The 20,409-nt window shown below is 45.5% G+C and overlaps 1 protein-coding gene across 9 annotated transcripts in view; it reads left to right on the top strand.

Moving 5' to 3' along the window:
• The window catches only part of LOC308075518 (protocadherin gamma-C5-like), a gene marked incomplete at its 5' end in the record, with an annotated part of 117,743 nt that extends 99,852 nt beyond the window's left edge, over window positions 1-17,891 (top strand). For 6 of the 9 annotated variants that reach the window (XM_080415443.1, XM_080415444.1, XM_080415446.1 and 3 more), the window contains 3 exons: window positions 9,586-9,644; window positions 13,489-13,586; window positions 15,589-17,891. In XM_080415443.1, coding sequence (XP_080271569.1) covers window positions 9,586-9,644; window positions 13,489-13,586; window positions 15,589-15,875 — 444 coding nt within the window. In that variant the 3' untranslated portion in view covers window positions 15,876-17,891. Of the gene's footprint in view, window positions 1-927; window positions 3,629-9,585; window positions 9,645-10,842; window positions 10,900-13,488; window positions 13,587-15,585 lie in introns of those variants that run through there. The other 3 variants (XM_080415441.1, XM_080415438.1, XM_080415442.1) reach the window with 3 other exon arrangements.
• Window positions 17,892-20,409: the final 2,518 nt, after the last annotated feature.

The raw sequence follows: 20,409 nt of genomic DNA, 5'->3' as shown, positions 1-20,409 counted from the left end.
AAGTTGCCAAAGTAAGTTTTCTGTAACACACTTTTAGATATTTTATTCATTTTCTTCTTTAATAAATTATATTTTCTGGAAAGAGAATTTACTATTTTAATTCATGCTCTATTTGCTGTCTACAACCTCTTTCTCATAATTATTTAACATAAAAGGTATAATGGGGAAACACCCCAGCATTAGCCTACGTCCATTGGCCCAGCAAAATACAATCTTATACAGGCTGTTTCCTGAGGCCTAAAATAGTAGAACATAATCCGGACCTCTCCCTTGTATCTTACGTTTACCAAAACAGCTGAGTGTAAATGCATATGTGGGAGGGATCAACTCTTATATCTAATAGCCAATTATTAAATGGTGAATCTTTGCCAGAAGTGCAGTTTACATAAACTGCCCAGCCTGTTTGTCAGAAGGAGAAAAATTAGCTTTGAAAGCATGCCCCCTTGTGGCTACATTTAACATTTGGATCAGTAGTGTTTTGTACTTTTCACGTTCATGCCATTGAAAGCTGGCATTGGCAACAGGTGGTCTGCATCTCCACACGACATAATGAGTTATAATTTACCGTCCTTAATGTGCATCTTTCTGTTTGTCTCATAGGGTAGCTATAAAGTTTGTATTCTTTCCGGAAAACGTAAAAAATATATATATATCTGCCATCATCCATTCGCTGTTTTGTTTGCCCAGGATAGCACGTTTACTAAACTTTTAAACTTCAATCAATCAACATGTAGGCTGCTACAACACCGAATTGCACTCTCGCTGGTTAGTGAAGTTCCTCTGAAAAGTTTTCTCTCCCACTGTGGCTGTGTGAGTGTGACAGAGCTCTGTGAGCAGAGCTGGTTAGTCTGCCTTCCAATGGGAAGCGTTACTCTACTGGTGTCTCTCTCTCTCCGCCCATGAGGGGAGTGAAGCAGAGGAGGGAGAGAGAGGAGTTTCGGCCGGGGGAGGGAGGCTGACTACTAGTCAAAGTTGTTACTCTTTTTTTTCCCCCCGAGAAACGGGCCGACACGATGATTACCTCTAATATTTCGATCGCCATGTTTCGAAAACGGAAAACTTTACCGACGGCCTCGTAGCGTCGTTTAGACCCAACAATGAAAGAGTTACGGTGAAAGAGGAACTTCACACGTCCCGTTCTGGACCGTCCCGCAGCACAATGGAATCCAGACAGAGGAGGAAGCGCTCCGGAGGATGGTGCGCGCTGAGGCTTTGCTTTTCCCTGGCTTACCTCTCGTGCGCGTCCGCCCAGCTCAGCTATTCCGTGGCGGAGGAGCTCAGCCGGGGTTCCGTGGTCGGGAACATCGCTAACGATTTGGGTCTAACGGCCCAAAGGATCATCCAGAGGAAGTTGCGGGTGGTCTCGGAGGACAACGCGCAGTATTTCGAGGTAAACCAGGCGACGGGCGATTTGGTCATCAGTCAAAAGATCGACCGGGAGCAGATATGCGAAGTGAGTTCGACGTGCTCGTTGCACCTTCAAATTATACTCGAGAACCCTTTACACATAGATCGCGTCGTGGTGAACATTATCGATGTGAATGACAACGCACCGCAGTTTTCGACCAAGAACATTTCCTTGGAAATATCCGAAGCGGCCGCACCGGGTACCCGGTTCCGTTTGGAGAGCGCACGCGATCCAGACGTGGGTACCAATTCTTTACGCACTTATCATTTGGCACCGAACGACTGCTTTGTCTTGAATGTGGAAACGAAAAGTGACGGCAGTAAGTTTCCTGAGCTAGTGGTGGAAAAGGCTCTGGATAGGGAAACGCAGGCCTCGTTTCGCCTGTTGCTCACTGCCGTGGACGGGGGGCAGCCCGAGAGATCTGGCTCAACCCTTCTGTTCATTAAAATTCTGGACGTGAATGACAATGCGCCCGTCTTTGACGAGCCAATAAAGAAAGTTAGCCTGTTGGAGAATGTAGCACCAGGCACTTTAGTGACGAAACTGAACGCAACCGACGCGGATTCAGGTCACAATGGAGAAATGTCGTTCTTGTTTAGTAAATACACACCGGAACGCGTCCTCAAGCTGTTTAGCGTGGATTCTAAAAGCGGGGAGATCCGTGTTAATGGCGATGTGGATTATGAGACGGCCAGTGTGTACCACATCACGGTACAGTCGAGGGATGGGGGCTCGCCTGCCATGGAGGGCTCCTGTAACGTCATTATTGACATCACTGACGTCAACGACAACACGCCAGAGGTGACACTGACGTCACTGACCAGTCCCATCAGAGAGGACTCGGCACCAGAGACTGTGATAGCACTCATCAGTGCAAGGGACATGGACTCTGGCAAAAATGGTGAGGTGACATTAAAGGTCCAAGCCGGGCTGCCATTCAAACTCAACTCGGCCTTCGGTGGACACTACAGCCTCATCACCGATGGAAACCTAGACCGTGAAAGCGTCCCAGAGTACACGGTAGTCATAATGGCTACTGATGCTGGGTCCCCTCAGCTGTCATCACGGACCACCTTTGTAGTGAAGCTGTCTGATGTAAATGACAACGCCCCCACCTTTTCCCAGCCTTCCTACTCGGTAGACATTCCAGAGAGCAATGCCCCCAGCACCCCTATCGCCATGGTTTCAGCCACAGATCCAGACCTTGGGGACAACGCTCGTGTCTCCTATTCTATCCTCCCCAGCATGGTCCAGGGCTCGCCCATCTCCTCCTATGTCTACATCAACCCAGACAGTGGCCACATCTACAGCATGCGCTCACTGGATCATGAACAGCTTAATGTCTTCCGTATCGAGGTGCAGGCACGGGATGCTGGTGTGCCCCCAAGAACAGCAAACGTCACGGTGCATGTGTTCATTGTGGACCTGAATGACAATGCACCGGCAATTGTTCACCCCTCCTACCCTAAAGACACTGGGCTACAGCTCACAGTTCCCCTGTCTGCTGGCTCAGGGCACCTCATTAACAAACTGGTGGCGGTGGATGCCGACAGTGGTCACAATGCCTGGTTGTTTTACTCCATTGAGCCTGGGCCTAACGCGGGGCTGTTCCGAATCGGCGCCCACACAGGTGAGCTTCGCACAGCCCGCAAACTGGCCGAGGAGGAGGGGGGCTCTGCCTATGACATCGTAGTCATCATCCAGGACAACGGTGACCCTCCTCTTTCCACCACCGTGTCCATCACGGTAACCGTGGAGGAGAAGGGTGCTGCCAACACGGCCCCCGCTGGTCCCCGCCACACGCCATTCTCCCGCCGTGCTGGGATGTCGGATATCACCCTTTATCTCATCATCTCATTGGCCTGCGTCTCTGCCGTGTCCTTCATCACCTTTGTGGTCCTCATGATACGCTGCCTGCGACACCGCAGCACAGATCTGGGCGGGTCTGAATGCTGCTGCTGCTACGACAGCCACCGGCCGAGCCGCTACCTCCAGAGGCCCAGCAAGGACATGCACCTGCAGCTCAACACTGACGGACCCATCCGCTACATGGAGGTGGTGGGTGGCTCGCAGGACCCGAACACACGCACCTACAGGCCCTGTTACTCCACCCTCTCCAGCCGCAGTGACTTTGTGTTTGTCAAGCAGCCCATGCTGAGTCAAAACGGCACACTCAACATGACACTCAGTAGGAAGCACCTTATGAACTCAATCAATGAGGTGAGAGCTGGAGCTGAACGTCTAGAATGTTCAGATTTGGGGTTTCAGTGATCATTGTAAGCATTCTCAAGGACGTGCATGTCAGTTGTGTTGGTCTTTTATGTTGTGGTCTATCTATAGAAGGAATAGGTGAGTGGTAACGGTCCTGGTGCATTTTAAACATACTGACACAAGACTACTGACCTAGATTATTTTCAGTCACGTGCCTCTGCAGTAAACACTCTCTTGTTTTAGCAGAAGAATCCCTTTCTGTTCACAGTGAAGATGCTCTTATGGTGTCCCGATGACCAGCGTGGGCAGCAAGTGCAGAGTGGTTTAATATTTTATCTTACCCAAGGCTAGGAAATGCAGTTACTATTTTTGGACTAAACTGAGCCAGAAGGGAAGCACTGTTTCTAGAATGAGAAAGTAGAATGAGAGGGAGAGGTATTGATGGTGCTGTGAAGAAAAGGAAAAAGGAGAGAGCCAAAGTGCCTCCGACAGATGGAGAGGAGGAGAGAGACGACAGATGAAAATAGATCCTATAGAGCAGGACTAATGGAATGGCTTGGGGACAGAGGCAAACAGGATGACAGAAGGAGAGACAGAGGTGGGGGGGGGTAGGAAGACATGGCCAAGGAAGTGAGGATGGGTGTTTAGGGAGAGGAAAAGGGGGAAGGAAAGAGGGTGACCGAGGGGGGTTGTGGAAAAGAGTCCGAGCATAAAGCAGTGGCTGAAAAACAGGAATTCCAGGGGTCATTGGACTGACCCCTCTACTTCCTGTTGTCCTCTGAACTTCATCTGATTGGTTCCAGGCCTCTGAATCACATGGCAGAGACTGACCTTACCCTGAGTGTGTATAGTGTGCACATATTTTGTTCAGTCATTACTGATGTCTCATCCCAAAAAAATCCACACATAGAAATGAATGTTAATGACAAGTGTGTCATTAACATTCATTTCTATGTGTGGGTTTTGAGCTGCCATTGGTCACATATCGTCGCTGTCAGGTAGAAACCTTGTATTTTCAAAACCATAACTTTTCAGGAAATGGAAAAAAGGACCTGTGTTCCAATGGATCCAATGTTATTATAATTTAGTCACAAGCTCTTGTTGCTACTTTTAATTGGTTCAATATGTATAAAATCAACTGACACACTTAGCCACTTTCACTTTCAAATGTTTTTTTTTAAATAGCAAAAATAGCTGATCTACAAGCCCACAATGTGTTGCATCGAGACACCTTGTGAGCTTCTAGATCAGCTATTTTCACTACTTTCGCTTGAGACTCTTGTATGACAAAGTAGGGCATTAATTTACCAAAAAAGGTGAAATATGGAGATTTCTGCCTGACGGCAACGATATAATGCAGAAGACTCCTTTATTCATTCCCTACAGTGGATGCTCTATAAGGGGTGATAAAATGGCAGACAGAGCTTTCACTATGAGGATTCATATGAAGAGATCAGATTCATATGGTGAAGGCTTCTTGTACTAGAATCGTGATGAATCCTTTTTTTTATTTTTAAGGGATTGTTCCTTTATAAAGTCTGTGAAGCCAGACAATCAGGAGTGAGATTGAGTTTTGGTCACCCTAAAGCCTAGAATGCACAGTTGCTAGTGAAGCCCATCATTGTCCATGTGGTGTTTCAGAGATTACTGTGTTTTTCCCTCAGATGAAGCACAGTGTTTATCCCTGCGTGTTTATTCTATCCGATTCTCCTCCCTCTCTCTCGTGAGTTTGTGTAGCATCATGACCCCCCCCCCCCCTCTCTCTCTCTCTCTCTCTCTCTCTCTCTCCCCCCCCCCCCCCCCCACCCCGAATTGGGTTGTCCCAGAGGTCGGTAGGGTACCATCTGTCTCCCTCCAATGACACGTGTACAACGTGGACAACGGGGGAGGGAGATAGAGGCATAGACTCATAGATAGATACTGTGTAGAAAGAAAGAAAGAGAGCACGGCTTAAAGTGCGTGTGACACAATGACAGACGGTGCAGACTGAAATGGACTAAAGCTGGAGAAGCTGCCATTGCTGTAGATGTGATTGGGAGAGAGTGTCCGAGTGTGTGTGTACAAAGCATCAGGCGCTCAGAACCTCCAGCAGTGTGTAATCTTAGCAGGGCCTTAGGGCCCCCGAGTGTCCTATTGTCAGTCACTCTACTTACCCCCTATTCATTTGGAGTGTGCAATTCTGGCCGCTAATGTATGGTCCCTTTCTACCATGAGCAGGCGTGTCGCAAGGATAGCATTCCCATCATAAAGGCAGTCTTGTGGATCACAGAACATGCTGTGTAAGTGTGATGTCATGAGCTGGAGTTCAGCTCACAACGTAGGAGACCTGCTGCCATGCATGCTGTCCCGTCACTCTTTTATGTGTGCTAATGTAAAAGCATAAATGCTTCGTAATCTTGATATCCCCATCATGGCCGTGGGATTATAGCGTGGCCTAGATTAAGCTATTGTATATCTGCAAGTCTGTCAGCGTGACAGTATTGACCAGTGTGCCTAGTTCAACGTGGTGCCTTTTAAACACTGCTGTATCTTTTCTTTCTTTTTTATTCTTCATGGATGATAGAGTGCTGTGTGTCACATGCTGGCCCACACGGCTCAGTGAATCTGTCCCCAAGTATTTTGTCGGTTGAATCATAAGATGTTTTTTCTTGTATGCATGAGGGATCAAAGTGAAAATGTAATATCTCAAGCACTGTGTGCTGCATTTGTCTCATCTAGACTGTCACTGGCCCTGGTATTGTCAACAATATGAGGGTCCTGGCATTAATAGCGTTATAGTATCTGGTTACATTTTGTGTCGTCAATGGTGAATGCTTAAAAGACGATTGTGTTAGATAGCTGGGAAACACGGGGGAGTGAGTACTGTGTGTGTGTGTGTGTGTGTGTGTGTGTGTGTGTGTGTGTGTGTGTGTGTGTGTGAGCACTGAGCACACACTGAAGGTTATTGGAAAAACAGAAATGACTTCCTCTTTTCAGACAGAGCACCAGGTGCAGTCTAGCCACAATTCTGTCAATGCTGAAAGAATGTGTGTGCGTGTATTTGCATTACTATACTTGTGAGGGCCAAATGTCCGCAAGTGAAGTGTGTCTGTATGCTGTCTGTGTGTGAGAAAATATCAATCTCTTCCTCTATTAATAGCGTACAAAGGGTTAACCCTTTGAACCAGATGTTTTAGTTTCACACATGCAGGCAGAATGGAGGCCAGATGCGCCTGGGCAGTGATTAGCACAGATTATTTCCCCCGATGAATCCGGATCTTGCGCAACACACTGATTATCCCCCCTGCCATCAGCTCGACAACACACAACCCTCACCATCCTACCTGGAGTGATAGCTGTCGTGTCACAGTAGCTGAGGAACTCAATCAGGCTGTAATTCACCTGGGGATCTCTTAAAGCTCCTCCGTTCAACCACGGGGTGTAATTGAAGCTAGCTGGGTTTAAAGCTCCCAGGCCGCTAAGTACTGCAGGTCTGCCTATTGGAGGAGGTCTCAGACCTACAGGACCATAATCCGCTCTGCCCTCATCTCACAGTGAGCTCTGCACTGACCAAGGCTGTCTGACCTACTCTCCTTTTAAGCAGGAATGCAATTTTCAGTGCTGTATTCATGTTAGCTTTGGTAACTCCTGGGTCCACACATACGGCTTTAAAGTTATCCAGATAATAGAGAAAGCCCAGTTTGTCAGATAGTTAGATACAAATTTGAAGTGATTATTATTATTATTATTTTCAAACGCTTTCTTTTACTTTTATTTTCTTGTGTGTGAGCCCTCTCCAGCCAGATAACTCAGCCATTATGAACCTGGATGACAAACTATATGTCATTGCTGGTTCTTTTTGTAAAATTGGTCTTGACCCCCATTTTGATTTGTCACTGATCAGCAGTTAGTAGCAGAGCAAAGCAGAGGATGTCCCTTCACTCCTTGTGATGTGTGGACAACATAAATGTTTATCTTATTCTCCCTGTCGGCCCAACACCCCAATATAGAACATCATAGCCACTGTCTATTTCTCTTCCCACATGCCTGCGGTTGGATCTGACCTTGGACATTGTGTGTGGGGGGTTTTGGGGGGGGGGGTTAGGGATGTGTCAGTGTGTGTGGACAGAGCGTCACACAGCTGGAATGCTGGGCCTCTCTCATCTCTTTTCTACTTGCTTCTCTTTTTCTCTCTTGCTCCTTTCACTTACTGCCAAAACTCACAGACAGACCCGCACATGCCTGCCCACTCACATCTTGTGTATATCAGCCCGAGAAAGTCTACAGTCGAAAATACTTCTGATTCACCCACATCTTTTTGCTTCACTCAGCCACACAGCTCCTTTGTGGTGTCCTAATAATAGCTTGGGAGTGTGTTGAGATAGTTTCGTCAGGACTTAGTCCCCAATCGAAGCTTGTTTTCAGTTAATCTGATAATCTGATTGATTAGGATTTGCATAGACAGATGAATTTGGGGAGAAATTTGTCTCAAAATGATTTGTGAATCCAATACCATAAATCTCTCCCCATAGATGAAGGTTCATTATTGTATCGAACGCCTGCTTAGATGAAAAACACCCTGAGGGAATAGTGGTGAAACTTAACTCCTCACTCAACACTACATGAGTTATAGGTTGTCAGAATCGGAGCTATTGTAATGGGATAGCAGTATGTTTTGGTGCTTTCTTGCATTAGCACATCTCTCTCTTTCTTTCGGTCTCTGTCTCTATCGCTCCGTCTGTGTGTGTGTGTGTGTGTGTGTGTGTGTGTGTGTGTGTGTGTGTGTCTCTGTGTCTCTCTCTCTCTCTCTCACTCTCTCTCTTACTCTCTCTCCATCATTCTCTAGGGTAGAACAGCTCTTTTAATAATGCAACACATCGTCCCGCTGGCCTCTCTCCAGGGAGCTCTTGTGTCGATTAGGTGGCAGAGACTGGAGTACAGCCAAGGGTCTATTCACCGCATCACTGCACAACTAGGGAGAGGGAGAAAAGGATGGAGGGGCGAAAGATGGGAGCGACAGGTTGAGAAGGGCGGGGAAGTATAGATGGATGGGAAAGGGATGGGCTGGAAGACATGAATAGAGAGAAGCAGGAAGGTATGGAGATGGGAGTATAGAAATCCCTATTGCTGCTTTATGCATTAATCTTCCCCCTCTTTATCTCTTTGAGTTTTCCATATTGACACAACAAACAGCTTTATATTTGTGAGGACTCGAGGACAACTATCCAGATTTGACTGTGTACTAACAATCGGGTCTTTATGAGAGCACTGTGAATTACACAGACACTCAATTAGCAGTGCTGTGGAAGGCTGTCTCTCACTAAACAAGGCTCGTCAGTGTGTGAGGAGTCCATGGGTTCTACATCATGACCATGGGAAGCTTATCGATTTCAGTAGCATATCTGTTCTCATCCATGTCTGTGTTCATCTCTTTGATGAACCAGTAGTGTTGTGGTTGTGCGTGTGTGTGTGTGTGTGTGTGTGTGTGTGTGTGTGTGTGTGTGTGTGTGTGTGTGTGTGTGTGTGTGTGTGTGTGTGTGTGTGTGTGTGTGTGTGTGTGTGTGTGTGATCTGCGATTCAGCTCCCTTCAGTATCGCATGCATCTCAGTCTGTTTTCTGATATTTTCATCAACATGTATCATCCAACATGTATTTTGACGGGGTTCATGGCACGCTGCATATTCTGGTCTGTGACATTTCCTGCTCAATGGATCTCTGGACAAAATCAAAATGGATTCCGGAGCTTGCAGGCATCCTGTTGTCATATGTAACCCTTTGTTTAGCCTCCCTGGCAGTCAAGAAGACATTTGTGAAACACACACAGACCACAGATACAGACCACACAAACATATCATGCCATTTCCACACTAATCCATCAACCACCAATTCAACCTGAGGAACTGGAAGGCATTCCTGGTCAGAAATGTCATGTCATTGATGCAGTGAAACGTCCATTTCATGTTTTGTTTTTCTGCTCTCCTCAACAGCAAAAACCTCCCAACGCTGACTGGCGCTTCAATCAGGGACAGAGACCTGGACCAAGCGGGTGAGTAGAATCACATCGTCTCTGTCTGTCCCTTCTCTCTCTCTCTGTCTCTCTGTCTCTCTGCCTCTCTCTCTCTCTGCCTACTGTAGAAGGAGGTGTGAGAGGAGGTGTGATGGGAGCGATAGATAGCCATAAGAACAAACAGGTCCAGATTGTATACAACTCAGCTCCCTTCCTCTCTGACAGGGTAGCAAACATCACAATAGACAAAAAGATTTGTTAACGACTTTCCCAAATATATTCAGAATAATATGGTTTGGAACGATTTAGGAATGTTTGAATTTCACATTTGAAATGTGGTTGCAGTGAATCAAGATCCCTGATATTCTCTTATGAGCAAGTATCTCAGCTGCTTGTTTTCCAGGCTGTTCTATAAAATGGCTGCTGCAGCTCCCCCTCCCCCTCTCCCATTTTCTGTGCTCTCTGAGTCTGTATGCCATCACTCAGTACTGCTGATGAGAGAAGGGGACCAGAGCTAGTGTGGGGGATGGGAGAGTGTAATTCAGCCTCTATCCCTTGCTTCTCTCTGGTTTATTTCCTCCCATCTGAGTAATTGCATCGATTGGGTACATGGGATTTATAGTTTTGACATCAGGGCCATAGAGAATAAACCACATTTCTCGAATTTCAGTCACTCTGTGTGCGTGCGTGTGTGCGTGCGGGAGCATGTTCTAGCGGTTGTGCCCATTTCGATGGCAACTTGGCCCGTATTGTGAGGCCACACTGGTGTTCATGCCGTAACAGTTTCCACAACAGTGATTGCACAACACATTCCATGAGTCAAGCCTCTCTGAAACCTGCCATCTGCGAGGGGGGAGCTGTGCTCCTCTGCCTCTTCAAGCCAGGCGAATGGTAGATGCATCCACACATAGTACATGCACACACACACACACGCAGACATCTAACTTGGAACAAAACCACAACTGGCTGACATTTTGCAATACCACTGAGGTTATGGATACGTTGGACGTACTCCAGTTGAGCGGGCGGGGGCTGGGGGGTCACACACAGAAAGAAAACACACTTCCCGCATCTGGAATGTTGAGATTGATGAGACGGACTCAACATATTTTCCACTGAAAACTAGAACACATAATGTGTGCCTTTGCCTTTTCCTTAAGACTGTTTTTAGCACGTCGAAGACAAGGCTAAATGCGAAAACTGTTCCAGTCTGTGTAACCTATTTACGTGTTTTTAGCCCCTACATGCCTTCTTACGCCACACACATACGATGGACGCCGAAGCAGGGGACAAGGTATCGACAATAGCAGTAGAGATTGTGGTCACTTTCTGCCTTCTGCCCTTCCTGACTGATCAAAGCTCCAGCTTCATTAAGTCACTCCTCTCTCCTCGGTGACGCTGTGGGTTCGATCAGAGATCTGCTGATGAAGGCAGAGAGTAGCCACGTTTTCCCGTAGCTAGTGCACTGAAGTTGAATGATGTGTTGTGCATAGATGTACATTTAGCTTTAGCTTGTTTGAATCCCAGTGAATCCTCTGCAGGGTTGTTGTTTGATTGATGTGCATATAGGCCACAATGCTCGCTGTGGCATAGAAAAGATTGTGATACATTTTAGTTTGCGTGTTGTTGTGTTTGCAGGCTGTGTTTGTATTTTGTACATTTGCTCCACATTGTGTGCTGCTGTACATGTAGCCATTAGTCTCAGAGCTCTTGTTTCCTCCGTTTAGAGGACCAGCTTACCGTATACTGTTGCCTTTGTTGTATGTCTGTGTCTCAAGTGACGCTTGTAGCCAGACATTACCACATGTGGCTTATTTACATGTGATTTTATCAGCTGTAAACCAGACTGCCAGGAGCGAGAAAGAGACAATGGAGATGGCTGTCTTTGTGATTGATTCTGTCAGCTGCTTGTTAGAAGTTGGAAGTATGTGATCTACACTCCCAAGATAAACTCCAGTCAATATGCATCCCAGATAGTCATCTGCTAGTACACTGTGTGAAATGGCTTGTAGGTTTATGGCGGGGTTAAATTTACTGTGCAGGAGGTTCATTCTGAAATGACAGCAAGAGGTTTCCTCATAGGTCTGTTTCATGCATAGTTGCAACTGAAGGAGATAACTGTCTCTGGCCGAGTGGAATCATCCCTCTGGGCCACAATTCACAAGCTCACCCACAGGAAGTGATAATCCTGACCATAGGAAGTGCTCAATGTGGCCACAGGATGTGATAAGTGCAGGGTTATGCTAATTAGGGATAAATGAAGCATCCCCTCTTATCTTCAGCGGGGCGAACAGACACAAAATGGCTGCCCTGGCTTCACTGACAGTGATGTAGCCTGGTCTGTTCCTCATTGGCTGCTTGGCACTGGACCCGTGTGTTCCTCCACTTCACAGTGTCTCTCAGGCACTTGAAACCTATTTAGACTTTTGGCAATCTTACTAAAGATTCTCTGTTTATGCTTAAGAATTTCCTTTCTGCTCTTTCCTTCATTGTCTCCCTCCCTTCTCTCGGTGAATTGTCTTGTCCAGATACAGTTACATGTGTCCAGAGACCAAAGGAAGAAGCATTTACTTCTTTTTAACTGCATCTCATATAATAAACGCACGCACGCACGCACGCACACACACGCACACACACGCACACACACACGCCCTCCACCTCCACATACTACGCTCCTGCTCTCCTTGTTTTTTACTGTGGCTTTTATGAAGTCAGGAAGCAGGACTTGGGACCTTATGTCCTTTTAACCCCTGCTGTGCTGTTGAATTTCCTTTCTGGAGCTTGGGACAGTCACAGAACATTTTGCCCATAACCTCCCGGGGCTAGTAATGGCCCATCAATATTGGCTCTCAAGAGAGCTACTGAAATGGTTAAATCGCCACAGCATGCAACATGCACTCTAGTTAACCAATTTAGGTGACTGAAGAAGTAGTTTCGGGGTCAAAGAAGTCTGTTTTCTCTGTAAATCAGCTCCAGTGCCAGCTTCCATAGTGGTTCTCCAGGTGTCCTTAGACTGTCAGTGAGTTATGAGTGACTTATTTACAGGTGACATTTCAAAGCCAAGCAGCCGTCTAGTTTATCCACTCTAAGAGAGTGTTATTGCCCTAATGGGGGAATAAAATACTTTATTTTCATGGGCTATCAAAAGTACCCCAAATTCCAAAGGTTAGGGGTTCTGCATTATTAGCACTATTGAAACAGGAAAGGTGGGGAGGGGGGGCCAGTGTGACCTAGATGTGTTAGTTTTAAGGCATGTTGGTGTGTTTAAACATAGGGTAATGGATGGAAGGAGGTGAACTTAATAGAGTGCAGGTCTGCTTCTGGCTTTGTTCCCCCCACATGCAAATTGCAGACTTACTTTAAACAAACAAGCTTTGAAGATCTTTTTTTTTGTTGCCCCCGATGGGGGGGGGGTATGTGGACAGCTGTTCCTTGTTAATGTAATACCAACATTTAATCAGATTTATTTAGTACATGGTGTAGCAGGACTGAGAATTTTGTACAAGGTTTACTGTGTGTGTGTGTGTGTGTGTGTGTGTGTGTGTGTGTGTGTGTGTGTGTGTGTGTGGGCACTTACTAGTGAGCTTCCATGTAGTATGTGTCTTGTGTGCTGTGACGGGCCCCAACAAGTGTTAATTTGAGTTTCGGAGGGCAGTATGTTTGTTTGAGTGACACATGTTTTTCTGTATGTTTGTTTCTCTGGTTGAGGTCTCCTCAGGCTGTGTGTCACCATCAGCTACTTTGCTTTACATCCAAGACTACCAACTGTCAATGAAGCACACACAAAAGCTCTGTTGAGGGAACTTTAAAGATGGCCACAGGTTATTGACATTTCTTCTTCTTTTTCTTCTTCTTCCTCCTCCTCCTCTCCCATTGGCTCCAGGGCAACTGGCGGACCCGAGGTTGCCATGGGAACTGGCCCCTGGCCCCAGCCCCCAACCGAAGCTGAGCAGCTCCAGGCTCTGATGGCCGCAGCCAACGGTGAGTAACATACCTCGTCACCCTTTCACCCTTCATTTTTTAACCAATAAATGAACAACTCTTCATAACGCTCCCTCCCTTCATGAACCCATTCATCAGCATATACAACTAACACACCCCATCACCCCCCGAGGTGAGCGGGGGAGAAGGAGGATGCAGGGTTGGGCTGTGGTTCTGTGTGTCAGACTAGGTTACTGTTTGGTTGGAGGGCATCTACACAGACTTGTTTATTGATAAAGCTCTCTCTGTCACACCAATGTTTCCATGGCTCATTGTATGACAGCTGCGCATGTACTCGCACACACATACACGGACACACGCACACACACAGATGGCAGTTGTGCTAGATAATATTTAACCACAGTTCAGCCACTATGCCTAGCAACCCGTATTAGCCCACATAATGGATATTACAGTCAATGTGTTTAATGCAATAACATTACAGAGGTTCATGTTTTCACTGTACACAGGAACCCCATGCACAGTGTTTAATGGTAAGCAGAGGGCAATGAGTGAATGGCAGTAACACTCCACATAATATGAATGCCTGACTAGACTTCAGACTGCAAAGTGTGTAAATCTACTCACATTTCACATACCCCCCCCCCCCCCATCCCTTTTGTTGGTTATTCCTTTGCTGCAGTTACTACCCATATATATATATACACACACACACACACACACACACACACACACACACACACACACACACACACACACACACACACACACACACACACACACACACACACACACACAGTGAGTCATTTTGGGCTGTTGCTATGTAGTGCCTCATAATCATTTCAGCTTGGAAAAGTACACATCGAATTGGCCTTGAGAGTAAAGCTCCTCAACATGCGTACGCACTCGCGCGCACACGCGCACGCGCACACACACACACACACACACAGAAATGAATGAGGAATAGACTCAAAGAGATTTATTGCCACACAGGCTCAAGTAATTGTTTCCATTGTTATTTCAACCACTGACACATCCCTGCTTCCCTCCCCACCCTTTGCCCCCCTCCCCCTCCCTCCCTCACACACACACACACACACACACACACACACACACACACACACACACACACACACACACACACACACACACACACACACACACACACACACACACACACACACACACACACACCTTGCTGGACACTGCAGATGTGATGTGTAGTTTTCCATCTGGGTGAACAGAGAGACTGAGAGAGAATGCTCTGTCTTGAGCATGGAGATAGCCTATTATGTCAACACAGTGCTAGACAGAGAACAGTCAGTACTGATGCAGAAGAACTGCTCTACCCTGAAGGTTATAGACTTCCACTATAGCTTATCGCCTAATGGTTACTGTGTCACTTCCAGAAGAAAAAGACTGCGCCGTTCTTTTCAGTTGAAAATAAATCATTTTCGGCGCGGGCCAATTAGCAAGGCATGAATTGTCAGTGACACCAACAGAAACAGCATTTAAAAATAGTAACACATTTAGCCATGGCTTTCTGTTGTTTGCAGTGCAGTGCATGTTACGTGATTTGTTTTTAAATCACATGTTTATATAGGTTGGGAGCAGCAAGGGGAATGGGGGAGGGAGCATTTGTGTCTGTGGCTCTGCATTGCAGGGGCTGGGAGAGAATTATGAGCCGAGCAGTGACGTCATCCACACAGTCAGAGCACACATAAGACAAAAATGCTCACAGAGAGCATGCCAGTTAACATCAGTCTTGCAAGCTTTCAAATGACCATAGAGTCATTTGTTTTATTAGAGCAATGGTCAATGTTGACACAGATTTCCTTCAATCACATGCCTCTCTTTTTTGTTTGGAGCTTTGAGTCAAGCTGACTACCCCTTCTACTACTGCAGTCATCAGCACCCCCCTCCCCCCTTTATATTACACAAACGATAAATCCTGACGAATCTTGTGGTTTAATGAGGTCTCTTTTTCTTCTTCCTCCCCTTCTCGTCCTCCCCCCCACTCTCTCCCTCTTCCTCCCAGAAGTGAGCGAGGCGACGGGCACTCTGGGACCGGGCACCATGGGCCTGAGCACACGCTACAGCCCCCAGTTCACCCTGCAGCACGTGCCCGACTACCGCCAGAACGTCTACATCCCCGGCAGCACGGCCACCCTAACGTCCAACCCCCAGCAGCAGCAGCAGCAGGCCGCTGCTCAGCAGGCCACCCAGCAGGCGCTGCCCCCGCCGCAGGCCCAAGCCCAGCCCGAACCCCCCAAGGCCGCACAGACCCCGGCCTCCAAGAAGAAGTCCACCAAGAAGGAGAAGAAGTAGAGAGGGGACGGACGCAAGGGAAGTGGTGGAATGAAATACCTGGTCTGATCCCTGATAAGAGATTCAATCCTGCACACACCCCCTCAGTATCTTACTGCTCTGCAAGCCCACGGCCTGAAAATTGACGGCAAATCATGTCTGACCACATGGACGATGGTGTTGGTGGGTCTTGGAAGGCCTTGGAAGGACCTGAATGTGCTGATGGCTTATTGTTGAAAATCTATTGCAAACCCGTGTTCTGCTCGACGTCTAGTATTGCTCATGTATCTGTTGTTGGTAAGCAAGATAGTTTGGGGGCTGTGGGGGGTTGTTGTATTTTTTTTTGGCAAAAAAAATAATGATAATCGAAATGAACTTGGATTTATTCAAAGAGATTCAATGTAAGGAACCTTGCTGGGATGACCAGGCCATTCCCAGTGATGTATTCAGAGAAAAGTATAATGTGTATCATGTTGGATTTCCCCGAGGTGGAAAGTCTACTATTGTAAAGTATGCTAGATTGCCATTAGATTCCTAAATAGAGTCAGCCTTGTAAGATATTAAACCATAGCTTCTATGGATATAAGGCTGCCATTTCAAAGGTAAACACACTCTTCTGCATGCTCATTTAGGTTCAAACCACATATATTTTAGAGCTGCAAACTATGCATTGCAAAAGCATGGAGGAGGACGCCGTAAACCTTAAATCCTTCCTCTCGACGCAGGTTCAACACAATGCACATGTAACATTTATCCGACACAAATCAAAAAGATGACTTTTGTAATCATAGTTAAAAGGTAAGAATTTAATCTTGTGATTTTTATGACCTGAGCAGCATGCACCCTCAGAGAAGGCTTGCAGAGGGCAAGGTGACGTGACGTGATATTGTACTCCGATAGTCACGGTCCACACTGTTTGTACAGACAGCATAGCAGACTCTGGCCACCACTTGTAAAACACCCAGATGGGTACATGCAGGTCCTGCTGTTTTGTGCCCCTCTGTCCCTCCCCGCCATCTCCCCAGCCAGCTTGTAAGTCCTCCCCCTCACTCACACTACCCTACTTTTGAGAGCCAAACATTGAGAAATGCACTGTTCGTATTATAAAAATGAGATGACAGTAGGGGTAGTGATCACTTCGGTCTTGAGGGGGAAAATATGTAGACATGGTAAACTTAAGTGCTTAGGAGTTTCTTGTCACTTTGTAGGCCGCTTAGGGCCTCGACTTGAGTATTCAACCCGCTATCCTGAAGTGCTGATTTCCTGACATGAGACAATAACATACTTTCTTTCTTTTTCTTTTTGAGGATAATGACTCGATAGTATAGAGAAGTTGTTTATATGAGATATGAAGTCTTTCCTTTGCCGTCCGTCTGTCTGTCAGGCTACTGGCTGGACACCACTGCATGAAGAGGCAGCTTGCAGGCTGGGTCGGGGAGTGGAGAAAGTGGGGTGAAGGGTATATAATCTGGGGTGGCACAATTATGTTGGAAAAGGGGGTGGGAAGCGACCTTGGCTCTACCCACTGAATGTACAGAGGCACCACTGTTGACCCACTCACCCCCGCTAAACATCCTCTAATGCACTGACCCAGGTAGAGGTCAACAGAACCAAGCACATCTGTCCCTGTTGGAGAGGAGATACCACTTCAGAATCAGACATGGGAGGGGGGGCGGGGGGGTAGTTTCCAGCCCTCCGTTGAAATCCACTCTTTAAGATGCTGAACCTCAGACTCTCTCCCTGTCACTCCACTTCTCTACACCCTGGTCCCGTGAAAGCTCTTCCCTGCTGTAAATAAACACAAAAGTCCTGTCGATGGTATGAGCCAGTTGTTTGTATAGTAGGGACCACGTCCATCATTTTCAAAATAAGAGTCCCCCTCCACAGGACGTGGCTTACTACTGGAATGTGTTGCATTTGTTTTTCAAGAAAATGTAAGAAAACCACAGTATAAAAAAAAAAAAAAAAGAATAAAAATCTGAGATGTTCTTCATCAGTTTGTGTTGCAATGTAGTAACTAAGCACCATGGAAGCCAACTAACTCTTCTGTAAATAAATGAAATAAAGATGACAATAACTTTAGACGATAAGTAAACAAAGTGACACACATAGACTAGTTAACTTGTGATATATGTTGCTCATATTTTTGTGTTCATTTTCTCTCGCTCTCTACTATCTATTTTATCACCCTGTTAAAAAAAAATGAAACGGACAAAAAATATATTGGAAATGTTTCTAATTTTCTGTAACCTCTTTATGTTATTTTGCTGTGATTTTATCTTGTGCATTTGTGAAAGAATGCCTCTCTTTCTCTGTTTCTGTCCATATGAACAAATGATTATAAATATTATATATGTGTGTATGTCCGTCCGCTGCTGAATTAATCCTATTCTATCCTGCTGTATTATCTTTCTTATGAATCGCTTAGCCCCCACGCTATATCCCCCTGTGTTACTCTTATTTTTATGCTAATATTTATATTGCTGTTTTATTTTCTCTTGAACACTGACATTTCAAATAAAAAGGTTATGAAATCATAATAATGTCCATGTGGAGTTTGTCTTTTAGCTATAGTTAACAGTTGGCTATTGGGTCATTTTACTTTAAAGGGGAATACCACTCATTTTCAACATTGAACTATGTCTTTACATACATACATACGCAGGGTGTACTTTTGGCTGAGGGGATGTAGCTAAAAGTACACCTTGCATATGTCACTGATCACATGACCTCAATCAATTATCCAGTTCTAGGCAACATAGAATGGGGGGGACTTTTTTCTTATTTCCACACAACAACTCTAAGGTGTATTAAAGATTGAATGTTGAAAATGAGTGGTATTCCCCTTTAAGTATATTTACTTAAGTATATTTTGATGCCAATACTATTGTACTTTTACTCAAGTAAATATTTTGATGCCAATACTTCTTTGCTTTTACTTAAGAAAATGTTTGACCTTTACTTGTAACAGTAGTTCCACATTGTGATATTGTTTTATCAGTAAAACATGTGAGTGGTACTTCTATCACTCGGTTATAATTTTATCATATAGCTGTACAATATTTGTGCTTTGTTTGAATTCCATCTCCAGACCATCTCCATAAATTAACCTCACAGATTGTGATACACCCCTCTCTATCAAAAACATTTTCTGTATATTCCCCGGTAGTGAATAATTTCTTGCTTAGAACATTATCTGAGCCGTCTTTAATTTTGTCATATCCATTAACAGAGAATTGGTGTGTTCCTGATATACTACAATACTACACTACTACTACGTGCACCTAATGTCCCTTTCCCCACACTGAACTTAGTCTCAGAGGAAGTGAAGGGACGCCCAGATATACTGCCGAAATCGAGTCTTGAATCGGTGACCGTTTGATCACCAGGTAGCTGCTCTACCCATTCAACTATGGCTGTCTCTAGTCACAGTGGTTCTCAAACATTTTCCCCATTGGCCACAGACCTCCATCTGAAAAGATTGTGCTGGGTGGCCATAATAAGGATTTGTTTACAACGTCAAGATTCTTCAAAATGATACATTTTTAATTGTGGGACTTGAACCCAGGACATATAGGACACGTATCTTGTGACCCTCTGCTTACCAGGCAGTCACTTTACCCATTCACCTATGGCTGTCTCTTTGATCACAGTGGTTCTCAAACATTTTCATGTCAAGGACCCCCAAATTGATATGTATTGGCCGCACTCCCATGTGAAAAGATGTAGTGCCAGAGAGATTTTTATTAAGAACAAAAAAAAAATTGGCACAATGTTTGAGGCAACTTGACACAAGGTCTTAACCGGGAATCAAACTTGCAACATTCAGTTTCGTAGGTTGGCCCTTAATCAAGTGAGCCACTGTGCATTTTTCTAAGTATATAGAAAGCCAAATGTATAATGACAGAAAATAAGTTAGGGTTAAAAAGAGTAACATTACCACACCCTTCTAATAAGACCTATTTTATCTAATGGGGGAAATGCAGTGCTCAAGTTTACCCAGAAAATCTCTGCCCTCATAAGAATGCCTTATTGGGAACTCCATGACCAAGAGTCGAACATGAAACTTTTTGCTTATCAGGCGGTCACTCTATCTATTCAGCTATAGTTACCTCTTTGAGATACTGAATGACAGGTTGAGAGGTTCAAAACCCAGAGGCTTGTTTCCATTGTGGTTCTTAAACATTTAAATTCACAATTGTAGACAAGCAGCAGCACAAAAAACAATGATACTACAAGTAAAAATCATTTTAACTGCTTTTTTTTTATTGTTGGTTGTTGTTTGTTGGGTCCCGGCTCCCGGGGAGACATCAAATTTCTCTTTTGGGTCTTGAGTCCCAAGACTCAAGACCCAAAAGAGTCTTGAGTCGAACCAATTACTCCCGCGGAGACATCACATTTCTCTTTTGGGCCTTGAGTCCCAAGACTCAAGGCCCAAAAGAGAAATTCGATGTCTCCGCGGGAGTAATTGGTTCGACTCAAGACCCAAAAGAGAAATTTGATGTCTCCCCGGAATCATACGAGGAAGTAAAATGTATAATAAGCAAGAAAGGAA

This window comes from Gymnoscopelus braueri (genome assembly GCF_963280865.1).
Source record: "Gymnoscopelus braueri genome assembly, chromosome: 20".
In the NCBI taxonomy this organism is placed as follows: Eukaryota; Metazoa; Chordata; class Actinopteri; order Myctophiformes; family Myctophidae; genus Gymnoscopelus; species Gymnoscopelus braueri.
Note: the sequence above shows the minus strand (reverse complement) of the source record. Positions and strands in the feature narration are given on the sequence as shown.